This window comes from Lutra lutra, chromosome 10 (genome assembly GCF_902655055.1).
Source record: "Lutra lutra chromosome 10, mLutLut1.2, whole genome shotgun sequence".
Classification (NCBI taxonomy): Eukaryota; Metazoa; Chordata; class Mammalia; order Carnivora; family Mustelidae; genus Lutra; species Lutra lutra.
The window spans coordinates 100,599,768-100,614,874 of record NC_062287.1 but is presented as its reverse complement, the minus strand read 5'-3'; the positions used below and the strand labels follow the sequence as shown (position 1 = coordinate 100,614,874).

At 35.5% G+C, this 15,107-nt stretch overlaps 1 protein-coding gene and 1 pseudogene across 1 annotated transcript; both read right to left on the bottom strand.

The window, feature by feature from the left end:
* Positions 1-4,624: 4,624 nt before the first annotated feature.
* On the bottom strand, positions 4,625-5,569 carry LOC125079093 (olfactory receptor 8K3-like; the record flags this gene model as incomplete). Its single annotated transcript, XM_047692462.1, has 1 exon — positions 4,625-5,569. A coding segment is annotated over one exon (945 nt), but the record flags the coding sequence as incomplete, so codon positions are not given.
* A 3,283-nt stretch (positions 5,570-8,852) lies between these two features.
* LOC125079855 (olfactory receptor 8K3-like) lies at positions 8,853-13,462 on the bottom strand (annotated as a pseudogene).
* Between the last annotated feature and the right edge of the window lie 1,645 nt (positions 13,463-15,107).

Below are 15,107 nucleotides of genomic sequence, written 5' to 3'. Positions count from 1 at the left end.
CAGGACCCTGCAATCATGACCTGAGCCAAAGGCAGAGGTTTAACCTACTGAGCCACCCAGGTGCCCCAGATGTGATGTCTTGACATATGTGTATACCTATGCAACTTTAAAAGCTGTCAAGATAACAAACATATCCATCACTCCCAAAGTTTCTTAGTGTTCATATATGTTAACTCCATTCTACCTTTCCTGCCTCTTACCTGACTGAGACAACTTGAATCCGTCATTTCCAAAATATTTTTATATTCAAATAATTATAAAGTAATAGACTCAATAAAAACAGTATAAAGTAATCTTACCCAATAATAACATCTTGCACAACTTGGAGTATGAGTATGAGTGTGAGTATGAATGTGAGTATGAGTGCACAACCAGGAAACTGACAATGCTATAACACACATACTTTGTTCAGATTTGACCAGTTTGGGGTTATTCTTTCACGTGTTTGTGTACATTCACTACTCTGCACTTTATCACAGGTTTACATTGTAACAACCACTGTAGTCAAATTGCAGAGCTATTCCATCTCCACGAAGGCCCCTTTTGTTACTCCGTTAAAGCCACACCATCTCCCCACCTCTTGGGCAACTGTTCCTAACCATTGGCAGCTGCTAAAATTTTGTCACTTGAGCAATGTTTTATGACTAATACACAAGTTATAATCCTTTGGGATAGTCTTTTTTTACTTAACTTCATTCTTTTGCGTTCCATCCCTGCTTTTTGTGTGTGTATACCATTTGTTCTTTAAGATTGCTGAAAAGTATTCAATGGTATTGACGGTACTATATGTTAAACCATTTAGTCATTGAAAGACATTTGGGTTCCTTCCAGTTTTCAACTATTATGAAAAAGGATTTTATAAACATACTCTTTTTTTTTTTAAAGATTTTTTATTTATTTGTCAGAGAGAGAGGAGAGCGAGCAAGCACAGGCAGACAGAATGGCAGGCAGAGGCAGAGGGAGAAGCAGGCTCCCCGCCAAGCAAGGAGCCGGATGCGGGACTCGATCCCAGGACGCTGGGATCATGACCTGAGCCGAAAGCAGCTGCTTAACCAACTGAGCCACCCAGGCGTCCCTATAAACATACTCTTAAGATGATTGTGTGAACATGAATTTTGATTCCTTCGGAATCATTTCCAAGAATGGTTGTTTTAATTTTGATGAAATGTAATTTATCATATGTAGTTGTGTACACTGTGCTTTTGATGTGTTGTCTACAAACTCTTGGCCAGTCCCCAGGTCCTTTAGAGATTTATCCCTGTACTTTTGTCCAAGCATTTCATAGTTTTGCATTAAAGTTATTATCTGTTTTGGGGTATGTCTTGTATAAGATTTATGTCAACACTATTTGCTTTTGTCTGAGGACATGCAAAGATTCCAGAATGATTTTTTAAAAAGTTACTATTTCTTCTACTGAATTAGCTTTGTACCTTCATGAAAAATTAGTTGTACTTTGTGTAAAAAATCTATCTCTGGGTTCTCTATTCTGTTCCTTTGCTTTATATGTCCTTTTTTCCACCAGTGCCACACAGTTTTGATTATTACTGCTACGTGGCAAGTCTTAACATGGGATAGAGCATTTTCCTCCATGATACTCTACATTTTTACACATATTTTAGCTACGCTAAGTCCCCAGTCTTTTATAACCATTTTAGCATAAAGTCATCTATAGCTATAAAATATCTTGCTGGGATGTTGTTTCAGTTTATATTATATATAAATCAGTTTGGGAAGAATTGGTATCTTTAGTACGTTGAGCTTCTAGTTTATGAACTCAGTATGTCCTACAATTTATTCAGATCTTTGATTTCTTTAATCAGCATACTTTTCAGCATACAGACCCTGCACATGTTTTCTGAGTTCTAAGTATTTCATTATACTGGGGTGATTATAAGTGTTTGTTTTTTTTTTAATTTTGGTTTCTACAAAATATTTGTGCATTGCTCTTGTATCCCATCATCTTGCTGAACTCACATTTATAGGGGGATTCCTGGAGGCTCTGTATTAGCCAACATGTCATTTGCTCTAAGGACGGTCTTAATTCTTCCTTTCCAAGCTGTGTGCCTTTTAGGCCATTTCCTTGTACTCTCTGGGATTTCTCTTTTGATCAGTTCTGTATAACTACAGATGAGTTTGGATTTTAGATTTCTTTTCTGTTTTTCTTTTTGTAAATTATGTAAGTTTTTTACTCTTGTAAGTCCAGTGTCCTTTACTCTGCATAATAATTTTGAGAGTCATCCATATTCTTGTGCATATGAATAATTTATTACTTTTTATAGCAGAGCGGTATTCATTTGTTTGGATATTCCATAATGCATTTATTCATTTTCAAGTGGAGGAACATTTGAATTATTTCCAGTGTCTGACTATTATAGATAAGGCTTCTGTGGACATTCATATACATACATGCGATGCCATGTGCTGTCTTTTCTCTTGGGTAAATACATGATAGTGGAATGCTTAAATATTTAGATGCTTGTTTAATTTTTAAGACGATGAACCTTAAACCAGATGGTTTTTAAATCTTTATACCATTTTAAGTTTCCACCAACAATATATGAAAGTTTTAGTTCCTCCACTTACCAACTAGATATTATACTTGGTATATAGTGTTATCTCGCTGATGTTTAAATTGAAATTCATTAATGATGATAATGTTGAACAACTTTTTATGTTAGTAGCACCTCTTGATTTCAAATTATTATATTCTATGAAAAGTGCAATATTTTATGATGTGGACTGTGTATCTACTTAATAATGGAATAGAGACTAATTTTAACTGAATGAAGTATATTATCAAAATTTATAAATCTTAATACTTTTTTTTCTCTTTTTTGGCTTACATCTGAGAGCTAATCAAAGACACTTCAATATATATTTTAAGAGTGGGATATTGTGATCCTTTAATTCATGGTTTGATTTTTCAAATTTATATATTATTAATATTTCTCTGTAACTCTGTCCAACATATATAATCTAAGTAATATGTATTTTCTTATATTTATGTATGCATATCTCATACTTAGGTATATAATTCTTCTTAAAAATTAAAAAGTAAACCATAAAAACACTCTTAATATTTATCCTTACATCCACATGTCCTGTGTATATATATATATATATGTTCTAATGAATTATTTTTATTTGAATTTTGTTGAATTCACAGATAATTCTTTTCCATGATGATGGACTCAGAAAACAATCCAATCTCTCCATGATGTAAATATGTCTATTGAATGTTAAAAACATAATAAAAATAAACAAAATATAAAGGGATTTGGGGAGGATTATGTAGGAAGTGTGTCCAAAATCAACACTAAGTATATAAATTGCTATGTATCATATCATATGTTCACTGTCCAAATTATAGCCTCTTCTCCTTTTGTTTTTTTCAGGCAGGATCATCAAATCAATGTAGTCAAACCATACATCCTAATAAAAATATAGCGCACACTCATTTGAACCAAAATGCAGAAAATTGACTATTTCAAAGATGCAACACCCTTATTTATGACAGAGTAGACCTTGTATGTAAGCATACAAAAACAAATAGAGTACGACTTTTTTAAAAAGATATTTATTTATTTATTTATTTGAGAGAGATCCTGCAGGTGGCAGGGGAAGAGGGGAGGGCAGGGGAACAGGGGAGCTGCTGAGGGATAGGGAGCAGAATGGGAGCCACAGACTCTCTACTGAGCAGGGAGCCAGACAGGGGGAGATCCTAGCACGGTGGGCTCATGACCATAACCTGAGCCAAAGACAGACACTTAACCAACTGAGCCACCCAGGCGCCCCTAGAACATGACTTTTACAGAAAAGTTATCCTTGTTTTTCAGAGAGATAAGAAAGAGTAATTCCACTGGACAAAGTAAGTGTTTAAGAATCAAGATCAAGTTGGTAGGAAAATAGAAAAATCTTGGTAGTATCTATGGCAGACTGCATGAAACTTAATTCATTTGCTGTATCAAAATGGACAGATTTGGACAAAATTAGATGCTGTGCTGATCTTTTAGATTGTTGAAGTGCCAAGTCTGTGTAGTTGAGAGGCTCTCTAGGGCTCCTATGTGAAGATAATGTCACTCATGAGGAAAGACCAGGTCATAAAGACCCCCTGGGGAATGGAGATACTTGAGTAATTTCAGACGGCTGATGACTTCAAGCGAGTGTAATACACTGAACCTCCTTAAAATAATAGTCAAGTGTGTTTTAGACACCCTACAGAAGTCTACATAGGCTAAACTCAAATGTACTTACAGAAAAACACTACATACATATCATACATAGACACTGGAAAGTTTATTTGATAGTTGTTAACAACATGAGTCATTTTAATTTTAACTCTTTTCCTGTACTAGGTATCCTTCTTTACTCCCACACAGCATACCACATTCCTTGCTTGGTGTTATAGTCTATAGACTCCTTACGCATCCTACTTTCCCATCCCTGAGAAAGGGAAAATATATATTTATATTTTTATTCAAAATGTGAATAAAGAATTAGGGTACATGGGAGTCAATCTTTAGATATATTTTGAACTCATTTATCCTTACATTTCCCTCTGAACATATAGAAATGCTTAATGCAGATAGTCTATTTCATAGGAACCATATGGTGTACAATAAACTTAAGAAAAGGTATTGCATAACTTTTTCCATATCCTATGTAAAGCACACTTTACATCTTTGTTCCTCAAGCTATAGATCAAAGGATTCAGCATAGGGATAATGAGGGTATAAAATACGGACTCCACTTTATCAGTGTCAAAGGAATGACTGGACTCGGGTTGCACATACATAAATAACAAAGTCCCATAGAACACTGTGGCCACTGTCAGGTGGGACCCACAGGTGGAAAACGCCTTGTGCCTACCCTCAGCTGAGTTCATCCTGATGATGGCTACAAGGATCAGCAGGTAAGACACAAGAACTATCGAAAGAGATGAAATCAAATCCAAAACTGAGAAAATCAAAATCATCAATTCAATTTCATGTGTATTCGAGCAAAGCAAAGTTAACAAGGGGAGACTGTCACAGTAGAAATGATTGACAATATTGTAACCACAGAATAATGAACTAAAAATCTTGCCAGTGATTAGAAGAGACACAAATGTGCTGTAGAGGTAGGGGACTGCCACCAGCATGTAACACATCCTTTGGCACATGATGACAGGGTAGAGCAGAGGGTTACAGATGGCCACGTAGCGGTCATAGGACATTGCTGACAGAATGAACAGCTCACTGATGATGAATATAATGTAGAAAGCTCCTTGTGTGGCACAAAAATAATAAGAAATTGTGTTTTCTTCCACAATAAAACTTACTAACATTTTAGGTCCTACAGTTGATGAATAACCAAGATCAGTAAAAGCCAGGTGTTTGAGAAAGAAGTTCATGGGTGTTTGGAGCCTGGAGTCCACCTTGGTGAGGATGATCATGCCCAGGTTGCCCACCACTGAGATCAAATCGATGATGAGGAACAGCCCAAATAATGGAAACTGCAGGACAGGACGGTGTGTGATTCCCATGAGAATAAATTCATTCAGCACTGTCCGATTGTGTTTTTCAATCCAGGTTTATTGGAAAACCTATTCTGAATAGATAATCAGCATAGTAAATAGCTTTTATGTTATATCATCTGGTAGTGTTTTTTGTTGTTGTTGTTTTTCTTTGTTGTTTTGATTTGTTTTGTTTTTATCTGGTAGTGTTTTATCCTGAATACAAGTGAAATAGCAGTGTCAGAAGTCTATGAGTGAGCTGTAAGAAAGCAACAGAAAAATACAGCCTTGTGTAACATTAAATTATAAACACGTTTCTAGAAAATCTACATTTACCTCACATAAAACATTGCTGATAAGATTGTGAGCTTCTGAGAAACTATCCTATAACCCAGTACACATGCTCTTTTGTCAAAAATCCTGAACTACTGTTAGGAAAAATTGTTTTAAATGAGCAGAAAAAGAAATGATGTAAATGTTGAGATACAATGATGAAAGGCAGGAAAAAGTAACATTGTTGGCGAAAGAAAAAAAGCAACATTGTTACTGCTAATTTTGTGTGAGATAAGGAAATAGAAAAGGACTTTCTCTCACTAGTTTGAGACAACTAGGGAAAGTGGCAAATTGCTTTTTTGGTAGTTCATTTTCTATTTCGATGATCAGATCATTGTTTCTTTTTAAGTTACACTCTTTGAGAAAATTATCTGTGCTTTCTGTCAGATTCCACTGGAAACTGAACACTCTGTACCTTGTACCATCACCATAAAACAGGGCACTTAAAAGTCTTCTGACCTTCAAATATTGCTCTTCATATCTCAGTGCGAGATAGAATTTCTCTTTTTTGCTTATTATAAATTATTTTAAAAATCACCTTTATAAATAAGTTGATTTTAATAACTCACAATATTTTTGAGAATAATATTTTTTTGAGAATAAGGAGAATATAGTCACTAAATGAGTGAGGATTTAGGTATCAAACAAACACCTGAATAGCTCAGTTTCATAATTTTGCCACAGTTTTTCCTTTCCTTTTTTTTTTTTTTTTATTGCTAATTCTTTAGTTAGGTTTTATGGTCACTCAGTTTGACCTGCATTACTTATATGACCTAGTATTTATAGGACACATATATTTACATAAGCAATATGTCCCTGACATTTCCAAAATGGCTATTAGCACTTGTGAAAATACTTGAACAAGTGAGGTGAAGAGACAGGAATGCATTCTTGCTCTGTCAAGCAGTATCAATAGTAGGATGCAGAAGTGAATCAGAAATCCTATGCTTTGATACGGAATAAAAGTGTTACCTTGCAAAGGTCACCAAAGCTATTTGGATATTGGTATAACACAGCACCACCTGAAATACTCTGTTTACCTGTGATGAAACCTCTGTCTTGGCTTCCCCGTGTGCTTCGTAATATGGTGATGTGAGATCAATTTATGGATTCTTTGTTGCCCTCTGAGACTCTCCCTGAAGACATGCCAAGCAATTTCTTGATATCCCTAAAGCATTTGAAAGCTTAATAGCATTCAAGGAGGGTGTTTTATTAATTGTCTAGAACAATTTGTATTCACCAATGAATTAGAATTTTTTGTTAGTTTGTGTACTACATTCATACATCTTATTCTTAACTCCCCCCCCCCCCCGCTTTGATTGATAATTTTATGTGTGCACTTGGCTAGGCTAGGGTGGCCAGTTGTTTAGTCAAAAAATTCATCCAGCTGTTGTTATAAAGATATTTTTCACTTGTGATTAAAATCCAAATTAATAGACTTTGAGTATAGCCTTGTACCTTCTGAAATGTAGGTGGACCACATCCAATCAGTTGAAAGTCTTACAGAGCAAAAGTTGAGGTCCTCCAAAGACAAAGAAACTACGCTCCTGACTGAAATATAGAAAATCTACCTTAGTTTTCCCTCTGTACTCAAGATTGCAGTGTCAACTCTTGCAATGCTAGGCTACTCCACAGATTTTGCCTTGCCATTTCCAACAATCATATGTGTTAATTTCTCAAAATTTCTCCCTCTCTCTCTCTCTCAAACCTATATTACCATGTATTTTTATATAATATATATGTATTAACACATTATGTAAAATATTTCACATATATGAAATATCATATATATATTATATATACCTGTGATATATAATATATAATATATGTATTTTCTCCTCCCTTTGGTTTTATTCCTCTGAAGTATTTTTACCAAAACAAACAACAAACATATAGGGAAATGAATTAATCTGCGTTATTCATACACCACGCTTGCCAGTGTTCCTTCAGTTCTACAATGGTCTCCTTAGATGGATGACATGATGGACTCCTCAGATAACACAGGGAGTCATTTTTAAACATTTTAAAACACTAAAAGATAGTGTTTAAAAAATCATTATTCGAATGATTAAATGAGGGGCACCTGGGTGGTTCAGTCAGTTAAGCATCCAAATCATGGTCTTGGATCAGATCATGATTTCAGCGTCTTGAGATTGAGTCCCCCATGGCCTGGTGCTCAGTGCATGTTCTGCTTGTCCCTCTCCCTCTGCTCCTCCCACCCACCACCCTCTTAAATAAATAAATAAAATCTTAAAAAAGTAAAGAATTAAGTGAACTAAAAGTAATAAGATACTGTGTATATAAGTAATAAGATATTGTGCTGTGTCCTTTACTTTTGTCTGTCTTTCTTTCTTTCTCTCTCTCTCTATTTCTTTCTTTCTTTGACTAAAGAGAGTGAATTAAGTTACTCTTACTTCTCATTCTCTTTTCACAGTAAATTCTCCTCATCTGTTTAGGTCTTGTCTTTCATTTTATTTTTCTATATTAGAGTTCAGTATTGTTTTTCCATCATGCCTAATACCCATTCCCAATTATTTTTCTCTCCCTTGTCACCTGCTCTACTGTACTTAACATATATCTTATAAGATCAATATATTCTGGAAAAATATGATGTTTTATATGCATATGTTTTGCTATGTTATTTTGCTATCAATTGTGTTGTTGCATTTTAAGCCACATTACCTATTTGTGATGTTTTCATGTTGTGATTCTTTTTCCTCCTTTCTTCATTACATTGGATGATATATTACACATTTTATGGATCTACTCTTGGTATTTGCTTGTCTCCAACCTCAGTTATCAGCAATACTATTCCAACACAGAGTTCCGTGAAAAACCTTGACTAGCCATGTTAATGTGTTCCAGACAAAATAATCCGTTGTATACATTTCACATATCTGTCTCTGGCTGTGTGTGTATGTGTGCATGTGTGTGTTGATATTCATGTAGATCCACCTACATGTATGCATATGACTGCACATAAACAGCCACAACACAAGAAGATCGCTAAGGAAGAGAAAACAATTCATTTAATTTTGTTAACTATTCCAGATTTGTTGTACCGGTACTGATATCCTCTTGCACCAGCATATAGATGAGGTTCTTGGGTCGTCACATCTATGACAGGTGCCTGAATTATGTTCTCTCCTGTTAACGGGACAATATTTTATTAAAAAGATTTAATCAATTAATTAATTAATTTAGGGGGAATGAGGGAACAGGGAAAGGGGCAGAGGAGAGGAAGCGAGAATCTCAATCAGATGCCATGCTTAGTGTAGAACCTGAATCAGGGATTGATCCCATGGCCCTGAGATCATGATCTCAGCCAAAATCAAGAGCTGGTCACTTAACCAAGAGCCACCCCAGCACCCTCTTAATTGTATAATAGTTAAAATATGTTTATGTTACTGACTTTTCCCTTGGTTTTTGTTTGATCTCTTGGCATGGTTAGAAATGAAGTAAAACAACTTACATAGGTATCATTGAAAATAGGAAACTGCACATATATGAAGTATAAAATTTGATAAGTTTTGACATATGTATGTATATATGTATCTCTCTATGTAATACTTCCATTCCATCTCATCTACCCTGTAATGTCTCAGACAGGCTTGGGCTTAATTTAGCTTTCTACTATTTTGAAATAGTTATAGAATTATAAGAAGATGGAGCAAAGGAGCCCAGAGTTCCTGCATCTCACTTAGTTTCTACCAGGAGTAACAACTTGCATCAGTATTGTACAATATAGATTCTACCACGGAAATTATGAAATTAATATTGGCACAATACTCTGCCTATTTGGGTCACCATCTCATTTTTGTGTTTGCAAAGAATTATATATACATATATATGCATATATGCAATTTTAATCAGATGTAGAGGGGTATAATCAGCATAACCATCAACATACAGGCTTATTCCATCACTATATGGGTCACCTATGATTCCTTCATACCTAATTGCTCTTCCCTTCCCTCATTCCCTTGTCCTTAACGCCTGTCAACCACTAATCCGGTTTTCATCACTATACATTTCTGGGTGCAAAATTCTCAGCTGACAATTATTTGTTTCAATATTTTAATGATGTTGCTCCACTGTCTTCTTACCTGCAGTGCTTCTGATGATAAATCTGTTATTCTTTGTTCCTCTTTCTGTAAAGTGTCTAGTGTCTTTGCTTTTTAATGGCTTAATATTTTATTTATCATTGGCTTTGAGATATTTAATGATGAGTTGCCTTCAGGTCTGTATGTTCCTTTTATCTGGGGTTTGTTAATCTTCTTGAATCTGAGGTCTTTTAACTTTCATCATGTTTGATTACTTTTCACCTGTATTTTCTTCAAATAATTCTAATGACATTCTTCTTTGGGAAACCTTTCATATGCATACTTGGTTAGTTGAAACTGTCTCACAAATTATTATTATTCTTTTTATGTTTTTGGTTCTTTTTGCTCCCTTTGTCTCACTTTGATATTTTATTGCTATATCTATAGACTGACTAATCTTTACTTCTGTGATGTCCAATCTACTGTACCTACAATCCCTTTTATCTTTTACCTTGAACATGGTATTTTTTTCTCTCTAATATTTGAAATCCTTTTTTTAAATACCTTCCATGTCTTTAGTTATCTTTTTGAAAATATGATATACAATTATAATAACCATTTTTGTCCTTGTTTGATATTTCAAACATGTGCAAATTCTTGAACAGTTTCCATTGATTGGTTATTCTATTCATTATAGATCATGTCTTCCTGCTTCCTTGTATGCCTGATAATTATAGAATGTATTTCACACATTGTGAATTTTTCTTGATGGATACTGGATACATTTGTATTTTAGCAATAATCCCTCAGTTTTGTTCTAGGATATAGTTATTTTGAAATAGTTTAATCCTTTTGGATATTGCTTTTATAATTTCTTAGGTGGGACCAGAGAAGTGTAGAAGTGTAGGGCTAATTATTCCTCTTACTGAAGGAAGACCTTCTCGAGTACTTTACCTAAAGCCCCCAAAACTGTGAGGTTTTCTACTTCTTGTACAATACATTCTCACAATTTCTACCTCTGTTTGAGTTTCAGATACTGTTGCCTTTCATCATCTTAGATGATTATTTCTTTCACCTGGATGGTTTTCTCTTGCATGTGCTGATCACTAATCTGTCCAATAATCCAGGAGGATTCTCTGCAGAGATGCAGTGTTTTTTCTTTGCACAGCTTTTCTAGTGCTGGCACTCTATCTTACAAAATTCAACTACCATAGACTTCCTGGACTCTCAACTTTGTTTCTTCAGCTCATCAGGAAGGTGGCGCAATCATGGGATTCATCTCATTTGTTCCTTATCTGTCAGGGAAACTGGCATTTGTTGCTTGATGTCAATGTTGTGACCACTTGTTTCATATTTCTTGTCTCTGTTTTTGTTTGGTTTGGTGCTTTTTTTTTTTCCCTTATCTTAATGGGAAGTTAAGTCCATCTTAATTGAAAGCAGAAAACAGTATTCAGCATATCTTAAGATGAGTCTTGGAACTAGTCTTTCCATTCTTTTCAAATCATTAATTTCTCTTTTTATGCTTCTTATACCCCACATAAATATGAAGAAATATTGAGATTTCCTTAAAAATGTGTTAAGAATGTAATCACTTCTATCCTCCGACTCTACTTGTCCTGGATTAAACCTCTATTCTCTCTCAGATGTAACATGATCAATCCCCTCAGTGTCTTCAATTTCCCATCTCAGAGTTTTCCATCCATTATTTGCACAGCAGTGATAGCTGTCCTTATCAAAGATAGACCAAACCACTCCTTAGCTCAAATTCCTCCAAAGGCTTTTTTATCATTTGGAATAAAAGGCAAGTTTTACAATGGCCTATATAAGTCCTACAAGATCACATTCTATAAGTTCATCATATCTCTTTTATTTCTTAGTCACATTTATGTTCCCACCACCTTTGACTCTGGTGTTCCTCAGCACATTAGTCATTGGAACTGCTGCAATGTTTGGTCCCCATGGAACAAGCTTCTGATAGGTAGTCAGAGTCTATCCACTTAGCTCCTCAAGTGTTTGTTTCAATGCTATCTTTGCAGAATGCTCCCTGATAACCTTAATTAAAAGGTGACCCACATCCTGGCTACTGGCTCTATCCCATTTGCATATAGCTCAATCCAATCCATCCCACTGTATAGACCACTTCTCATGCTGTCTATTTTCTGCAAGCCCCATAAAGAGAGGGATTTTTGTTATTAAACTTCACAGTATATGTTTATTTCCTTGATTAATTAATTTACATAGTATCTATCAGGTATCTTCTTTGTGTGTGACTTTTACTATGCTAGACTGTTATAGATAAGGTTGTAAAAAGAATATATGGAGTCTCTGGTTTTATAAAAATAAGTGTTTAGTGGAAGAGACAGACAAATAGGGTAGTGCCAGAACGTGTAGGAATAGTACTTGACCTAGAACTGAAACTAAATTAGGTTAGTATCTGAAGGATGAGAAAGAAGACGCAATCTGTTGGTGATTATCCTCATTTGAATTTTGATAATAATGTATATTTTTCTTTATTTCTATGCTTATCACACATTGATTCTTGCTCACCCCCCGGAAATAACAGAGTAAGACTACAACAAGGTTAACTACACTATACATTGACTAATACATAATTTAGTGTTAGTGTGCCCTACAGTGAATTTTAAGTAGAACATTTGCAAACATTCTGCAGGTCCTATATAGGGCATTTTTCACCTCTTTGTTCCTCAAGCTATAGATCATGGGATTCAGCATGGGTATAACCAAAGTATAAAACAAAGAGGCTATTTTATCAGTATCAAATGAATGACTGGATTTGGGCTGCACATACATAAAAAACAGAGTACCATAAAATATGACTATCACTGTCAGATGGGATCCACAGGTGGAGAAAGCCTTGTGCCTGCCCTCTGCAGAGTTCATCCTGAGCACGGCAACAAGGATCAGCATGTAGGACACAAGGACTATCAGAAGAGATGACACCAAATTAAAAGCCGAAAAGATCAAAATTATCAGTCTAATTTCATGTGTGTCTGAGCAGAGCAAATCAATCAATGGTAGACTATCACAGTAGAAATGCCTGATGACATTATAGCCACCAAATGATGAAAGGAAAATTTTTATAATGGTCAGCAAAGACAGAAGGATGCTGTATAGATAGGGGATTGCCACCAGCAACTGACATAATCTATGTGACATGATGACTGTGTAGAGCAGAGGGTTACAGAGGGCCACATAATGGTCATAGGCTATTGCTGACAAAATGAAAATTTCACTAGTAATAAATATACTAAAGAAGGTGAGTTGGGTAGCACACCAGGTATAAGAGATGGTAGGCTGATCTACAGCAAAGTTTGCTAGCAGTTTGGGTCCCACAGCTGTTGAATAACCCAGATCAGTGAGAGCCAGGTGTCAGAGGGAAGAAGTACATGGGTGTTTGTAACCCGGAGGCTATCTTGGTGAGTATGATCAAGCTCAGGTTACCTACCATGGAGACGAGGTAAAATGTGAGGGAGAGTCCAAACAGTGGAGTCTGCAGCTCAGGGGGTCCTGTGATTCCCATTAGAATGAATTCTTTCCATATTGTTAGATTGTGCTTCTCTGTACAGGCCATTTGGGAAACCTGTACTGGGAAGAAATATACAAATAATCACTAACTTTCAGGACATATGATTGAGATGACCACTGTAGTAAGTGATTAAAGGCTGAAATCTTGCAATTATGGCCTGTTGCTTTATATTGGCTGTCTAACACCCGGCAGCTCAAGTCTCTCTCTACCAGCTCAGCTAAGCTCTTCACAGCTTTCTTAGACACCAAAAGCACAAACAACAAAAGCAAAAATAGATAAATGGACATAATCAAGATTTTAAGAAAACAAACTTTTGTGCATCAGAGAACACTATCAAAGGATGAAAAGATGACCCACACAGTGGAGGAGGTTGCCAATCATTTTATCCAGTAGAGCTCTGTTATATAGAATATATAAAGATTCTCCAATTCAACAGAAAAAACAAACAAACAAACAGTGCAAATTAGAGAACAGGCTAAAGACTTGAACAGACATTTCTCACAGAAGATAAACAAATGGTCAATAAACTCATGAAGAAAGATTTAACACCCTTAGTCATTAGAAAAATGTAATTCAAAACCACAATGAATGAGATACCACCATACACCCCATAGGATTTTTTTTTAAAGGATTTTATTTATTTATTTGAGTGAGAGAGTGAGCAAGAGAGAGAGAACACTACCCCACGGGGAAAGCCAGAGGGAGAAGCAGACTCCTCACTGAGCAGAAAGCCTGATGCTGGACTCCACCCCAGGACCCTAGTATCATGACCTGAGCTGAAGGCAGATGCTTACCCAACTGGGCCACCAGGCACCCCTAGGATGGATATTAAAAAAAAAAAAAAAAAGAAAAAGAAAAAGAAAGAAAGAAAAAAAAGGAAAATTATAAATGCTGACAAGGTGTGGAGTGATTAGAACCTCTATGTATCTTGTTGGCAATATGAAATGATACACCCACTATGAAAATGATTTCATGGTGACTCTAAGTTAACCATAGAATTGCCATTATAACCTGGAAAATCCACTTTTAGATCTAAAGAGTACAAACTTGCTGCCTCACAGTAAATGTCTAGGTTTAACCAAAAATTATAATAAAGATGTTTACAATCTTGTATTCACCCAGAAACTTCAGTTACCAGAGCAGATTATCAAAGAGATTGCTAAAACACTGAGGGTGTATTAGACATTAAAGAGGTACTGGAGTCACTGGTTTGAGTTAGTTACAGAGACAAGTGCATTCCACTCACCTCTGAGGAGGAATCTCTTTGTTTTCCCATGTATTCCTAACACAACCCCGGGAGAAGGATTTATGTGTATCTTTCCTCCTTTGAGGCTCTCCCTGAGGAGAAAGAATACGAGTTAATTAAACCTGGAGGTTAATGAAACTGTGATATATCTGCTAATTATAAAGGACATCTTTATATCTCCCTACAAATAAAGTTCTCTTAGATACCTTTCCACATGGTGTCTCCTGGTTAAGTCTTTCTACTCTAATGGAGAGATCTGGAATCCAAACATTGTATCTATAGGAACGATATTTTCATTTTTCTCCCAACCTGTAATTGTCTCTTGTTAATACAATGGCTTTTTAGGATTTCATGGACGAGAACATAATGGAGGAATGTTTGAATCATGCTTTTTGCATCCTTTTAAAAATTCACAAGGTAAAATAATATATGTATGTGTAGCCA